Below are 6,629 nucleotides of genomic sequence, written 5' to 3'. Positions count from 1 at the left end.
TACAGATGGAAAGGAATCAAATTGTCCCTTTGATCACTGTAAGGAAAGCGAAGGCAAGTTTGCGTTTCTTCATTTGCATTGTATCGCAGTTTGCACAACAACATTTTCATGAGATCTTTTCATGGAAATGATGCTGGAAGCTATCCCTTGTTGCATTTTGCCTCATGCATTGTTAAGTTTTAACCTCCGCTGCTCAAATTATGCATGCTTATGTACATCTTCCGGCCAATGCGCTTAATTTCGAACTGGTCGATTTCGCACACTGTCACGTATTATTGAACATCAGACCTTTAAATAGCATCTGGTGTGTTATTTAGAAGACAGAATCAATCCAAGCAAGATATCAGACCTCACCATGGGAAGGGAAACCAAGTCAATTGACCCGGAAAGGGCAGAAACAAATGGCACATACATGCAATGCATTAAGTAGTAAAGCACTCTTGGTACTCTGGAGGGAAAAAAATCTTTTCATTTTATCTTTATTCATTCACTTTTACCCTCAAGTGTGCTATGTACAGGACAACCGGCCTTAATACTTAATGAGCCCGTCAAGATACATACAGTGTGACTTGCATGAACGATTCTTGTTTCTGACAATATGTAAAATCGATATAATCTCAGCATTAGGGCTTCTTTGTTCACTGTAACTCCACAGAAAAGCATTGACAACACAGTTGTCAAGGACAGCTAAAACTGGCCTCAGGGATTGTTACTCAGTTTGCGAAAACATCTGTGTTGACGCTCTCACCAGTTTCAAAACCACAGAATGAAACTTTACATCCTTTGCATTTTTGCCATTAAAGTACAAAATAAAAGGTAAATGTCTTTGTCTGATGACGTACGCTTTGCGTTCTGTACATTGATGATATAGCACTGTTGTAAAGATGGTCACAATGTCAACTATTCTTGAACATGAGTACACCAGAAAACTAAGCATCCAGGCTATGGATGCCTCGTTTCCCAGAAAAATGTCCTACTCAGGATGAAAGGAAATTGCAAGCTCCCTCAGATAACAGTTTGCAATTCACACTGAATTATGGTGGTGCTTCTGTGAACATGTGTATGTGCGCACTGTGCATGTATATGTGTGTGTGTGTGTGTGTGTGAGTGCTTTGTGCGTGTGTTTTGCACATGCACAGTTTTGCTTGTACGTTGGTGCATCTGTAAACATTTAGTGCAACATTTTTCAGAAGCGTAGCTTTGATCCCTCCCTCTATACACAGAACGTATGCACAGACACAGCCTCTGAGAGAACATTGTATGTCCATTGTCCATACCTCACAGTTGTCCGCTCTGCACCTGAACCCAGCTACTGGTAAACGGTGGGACTCAAACCCCCAGATAATATAATAGAAGAGGGATTCCAAAGTCCCGTTGTCAGCACATCTCTTTGTCCCAGTTGGCTCTTCCAAGGGTGGTTCACCGTCCGCCAGGTAGGGGCCCACAAGGGCTCTGGGGCCCCTGAAGGATGCGAGGAGGATGCTCACAGCACGCCACAGAAACAGTCTTTTGCTACAGTATTAGAAGTTACATGATCGTTACATTCATATTTCTTCAGCCATTGACAGTTCAAACCAGCACTCACGTTTGTGTAGCGAGACAGATCTTGTCTATCACCACTACAATAGGTTGTAATCCCTGTTGCAAATCCCATCATCTTGTGTTAATACGATCTTGAATCCGGATACAGAACAATAACATTCATATACATTGCACACTATGTAATGGCCACATGGACGAGTTGACATTATATACAGAAGAAAAAACCTTGTAGATAAAGATAACAAATGTCCTAAAGTCTAAGTCTAAAATGGACACCTTATCGTCAAAGAGAGGTGCATTATTGAAAATTAATGTATACCCTCATTGCCATAGTTGTTGCACTCCTGCTGAAATCACAATCTCCCTCCTTGTCTTCCACTCTTTTGTACCGTCAAACACACTAACACACACATTCCGCGTGTAGAGTGTAGATACACAATTCATATATTGTTAAACTGCTAGGCGCCAATGTCATGCTCGTAGTCTGTGACTATTTAGCATCCAAGCATTTTGGAGGTTGGACCGACTCCTTCCCCTCACGGGAATACATCCAGCGTGAGAGGGCATCCAAGTAACGCATCATCACCCGACCGGGATCCCCCGCTGGCCACCTTACACAGAGTTCTGCTCCAGTATGGACAGTGCTTGCTTAGGGCCCAGCTCCAGCGGGTGTCGGGGGGTTGGCGACTGTGGTTTCGGGGGACCGTTGTTTGGCATGTCCTTGAGCAGGAGGGGTGGCGGGGGCGCGGCCGCCTGCCTCGGGTCTGGCTCCGGCATCTCCTTCCTCTCGCTGGCCTGCATCTCCAGCGCCGACACATCCTTGCAGCAGAAGTACTGCTCCCAGATCTTCTGGAAGGCGGTGCGGAACTTCTTGATGCGGAAGGCGTAGACGATGGGGTTGACGGCGGAGTTGCCGTGCGTGAGGAGGATGGCGATGTAGAGGAGGAACATCGGCGTCTGGCAGTGGGGGCAGAACAGCGTGATGCAGTTGAGGATGTGGAGCGGCAGCCAGCTGACGGCGAAGAGGAAGAGCACCAGGGCCAGCGACTTGGCTAGGTTGAGCTCCTTGTCGTAGTACTTGTGGGGGTCCGAGTGGCCGCCGGCGCCCTTCTTCTTGTTCAGGTGCTTGTGGATCATGTAGAAGATCTCGGCGTAGATGACCAGCATGAGCAGCAGCGGGGGCAGGACCCAGCCGAAGAAGTTGAAGTAGACCATGTAGTCCATGCTGATGACGTTCTCGAACTGGCAGGTGATGACCAGGTCGGGGCTGATGGAGCCGTTCTCCCGGAGGCCCGAGAGGTTGTTCCAGCCCAGCATGGGCGTCAGGCCCACGATGAAAGCCACCGTCCAGCAGAGGACCACAGCCAGGCCGGCCCGCCGAGGGGTCACCACCCTGCGGTAGCTGCATGGATGACAGGACAAGGCAAAGGCTCAGTCGTGCATCGCACCGGGCATCCTTCTTATATTACCACTACGAGGAAAATCCTTATCGAGACATTGAATGATCTTCACGTTCTTCACTCGTTTTATCGTTTACAAAACCAACCAACGTTTTTCATATCATGAAATATAAATCTGCATTTTAATTATCTATAGACGATTTTGCCCATTATATTTGGTGATGAGATAAATTGTTCATTGTTCTCCACTCACTATTACCACTTTGCATACGGAATGTGCACAATGGACAAGATGCTGATGCATATCTCATGATATGATAATGATATGATATAATATAGTGCAGAGGTGGCATTGTTCCTCATAGATTCATCTTGAAGAGAAAATTGCTTCCCTGCATGCTCCCTCCAAAACTCAAACTAAAGCACATCTTAATATCTTGATAACCTCAGATCCCCTGACAGCCTCACGCCTCTGATCATGCTACAGCCCATGATACAGACCGTCTGACCATCGCCCACCAACTCCCACGACTTCACGCCAATGAACCAAGCAGAGGCGAACACACAGGCGGCAGCGAGCGGTGAGCAGAGTTTCCCGTCGGCCCTCTGGCCTTTCCATTCCTAACCCTGGTCTCATAGGTCGTCTTGCCGGGTCACCGCGGAGCAGCAGCCTTCATTGTGGGCAGAGGCTGTGCGAGGTGAATGTGTCAATGCTCTACTTCCCCATATAGAGAGAGCTGATGACTGATGGCTAGGGGATGATGCAGAGGGTCTGTAGTCTGTTGGCCTCTGTCGCCTAAATCAATTCGAGGTTAACCAAAGGGAAAATAAACAAGAACAGGATGTGTTTTCAGACCGCTGATGATCAGTAATTATAGGTTTAACATAATTACATTTAACATTTAACATAGCCTTTGCGTCTCCACGGGCTGCACGGTGAAGCCACTGTATGGTCTAATAACTACTTGATTAAAACAATGATTAGACATTACAGTCTTATGAAAGGCCCTGATTCTGAAGTAGCACAACACAATTATTCTGATAATGAGCCACAGGACCGCGGAGAGGGGGAACATTGGTGACACTGTGATGTGCACCACACGGGACTGTTGCAAGGAGACCCAGACTGGGCACACTGCATGGGAGCGCTGTGAAACCAGTAAACACACACTGTTGTCATAGGAACACATGCTGGGGGTGAACGATCCATGCCAATATCTTATCAAGCAGGACGAATGACGAATCGCCACTGCACAAGGCTCGCGTGTCAAGACCTTTGTACTAATTTGCGAGAGAGAGAGTGAGTGAGAGAGAGAGAGGAGGGAGACAATTTGTGTGTTAATATGCAGATATTAATCTAAATGGCTTGAAATTGCACACTCTAGGTTGATTACCATTCTATTAATATAAGAAATGTGAATAATCATTCCCTGACATGAGTACATTTATCCAAAACAAAAGGGAATAACAAGGATTGGCAGCATTAGCAGATGGGTTGTAAATTCATTGATGGGTTGTAAATGACAATCTAGCACATTTTACATTGAAGACATTTTTTAATCCTCAGATATCCAAACAGACAAATGCTGCAGCATGTATAGCCTCACAATTTGATCCCAAAGATTTCCTCAACATAAATTCTTAAATGGCAAATTACTATTGATATCAGCATGCAAATACAATGCCCATCGTCTGTTACCTGCCTCACTCCCAGATCTCAGCTGGTTCCCCTGCTCTGCTCTCACCCCGGCGGTCGGTATATTTGAATACAAAATAAAAACACTTTGCTCTCATTGAATGACCATATTTAGTGCAGAGGCACACTTACTAAATACATGACCAAAGATGGACATTTTCTCTGCCAACTAAATTATTTTGATCTACCCATGCTCTGGTGTGCTGTCCCGTCAGCAATGTAGAGGGAATCAGATCACCATGTAACTTACATGGTGCCCCTGTGTGCCCCTACCACACAGACAGATGAGATGACACCCTTGAGAACATCTGTGCCAGGGAACACATACTAGGACATTCAACTTCTCAGAGTCACCATGACTTACCAACACCATCCTCTCCACAAGCACAACCATCACCGCAGTCATAGTCGTCAGCCTCAGCACCAACATTGTTTTAACGACCTGGCCGCCTCCATTCACAAACAATCAGGGGGGAATTCCTTATTATCCAGAAACGGTGTACTTATGTGTAGTTAATATAACGGAATGCATGGGCTATCAGGATTATTAGGGTGAATGAAAGTTGTGACCTACTGACAGTATACGTAGATATTTACCTGGTTGGGATCTTGACCCTGAGGTAGCGGTCGACCGCTATGGCCAGGAGGGCAAGGATTGAACTTTGGGTGAGCACGAGCACCGTGCACGCCACGAGCAAGCAGCTGTAAAAGTGGGTTTGGAGTCCGATGCTGATGGTTATAGCTAAAGGTATAACGAGGGCGCCCACCGCGATGTCCGCCAGAGCCAGAGACACGATAAAACAAAACGTGGTATCTCGCAACGATCTATTAATTTTCACCGCCCACACCACCATCACGTTCCCCACAACAGAAGTGACTGCGATAGCCACCTCCATTCCGATGTAGAGCAACTGGGCTGGGGAGAATGGCTCTGGCATGTTCACGGATGATACTGGCCTTGATGGGAAACAAATTGATTCCACACACAAAAAAAAACGACCAGGCAATCGTTCCGCACTCAGTTCCGAATTCACAACACCAAACCTAGGCTGCAGCGCTGCAATCCACGTTCGTTTGGGGATGTCGCCAAAGTTGAACTATAAGAATCCATTGGGTAGGCTACCACGTTGGAATATTTCAGAGAATATTCAACCAAATTGCAAGCCAGAAATACAATTATGTATAAATACAATTGTTCTTCATGGAAGCAGGTGCCGTTCTCCTGCGGCTATGGTGCGCTATCCCGCTTTTGTGGTGTGCTGCTGCGACCGCCAACTCCCCCCGCTTCAGACAGAGCCATGCTTACGCGCGGGGTCCATGCATCCAACAGAGGTGCGCTTCGGTCTGTCTTCGAATTGATGTATCCGGTCCCAGCTGTTATGTATGCCTAATATAGATTTGGTTTCGTTAACGAAGAAGCCAACTCTATGCTCGGGGCGAAGGAGCGCGCTCCCGGGCTGCATGTGTCCCAGTGAGTCGAGTGTTATTCGCTTTGTGCTCCGAGCACTGTCCATACACACGGATATGTCTTCATGCATGCGTATCAGCAAGTTATCTCAGGTATCTATCTTGGTAGATCGTGTTCTTTGGTGCGTCTTGCTGGCGAGTGGCTACCATTCAAAAACAAATGCGCAGGACCGTCCCGTTGAAGTCCGGTGGCGCATAGGTGCTATAAAATCACACTTCCTACACTCGGTACGTCATGTTACTTGTGCCTCTCACCTACCCTCCCTTATGCTTTCTAATCGTTAGATATTTTATTCCTGCTGTTGTAGCCCGTCTCAACACCCACGGGCAGCAAACAACCAATGGAAATACCAAGGACCGTGTTTGCCATATTTCTGCTATGCTTATTTACAACATTGTGTGGCAAATATATAACAATGCCACATGTTTTAGTGTTACGGCCAGCCATGGCCTCAACCTAAAATTAGGAAATCACAATCGTCTTAGAAACAACATAATTAACGATTATCGATTTAATTGCCTTG

At 46.5% G+C, this 6,629-nt stretch overlaps 1 protein-coding gene across 1 annotated transcript; it reads right to left on the bottom strand.

Moving 5' to 3' along the window:
• Window positions 1-447: 447 nt before the first annotated feature.
• Window positions 448-5,899, bottom strand: LOC115549661 (adenosine receptor A1-like). Its single transcript, XM_030364984.1, has 2 exons — window positions 5,236-5,899; window positions 448-2,944 (listed from the first exon to the last, which is right to left on the bottom strand). The coding sequence occupies exons 1-2, from the start codon at window positions 5,574-5,576 to the stop codon at window positions 2,155-2,157; spliced, it is 1,131 nt and encodes a 376-aa protein (XP_030220844.1). The 5' UTR covers window positions 5,577-5,899; the 3' UTR covers window positions 448-2,154.
• Window positions 5,900-6,629: the final 730 nt, after the last annotated feature.

Source organism: Gadus morhua, chromosome 1 (assembly GCF_902167405.1).
Source record: "Gadus morhua chromosome 1, gadMor3.0, whole genome shotgun sequence".
NCBI classification, from domain to species: domain Eukaryota; kingdom Metazoa; phylum Chordata; class Actinopteri; order Gadiformes; family Gadidae; genus Gadus; species Gadus morhua.
The sequence above is the reverse complement of the archived record's forward strand: the minus strand, read 5'-3'. Positions and strand labels throughout refer to the sequence as shown.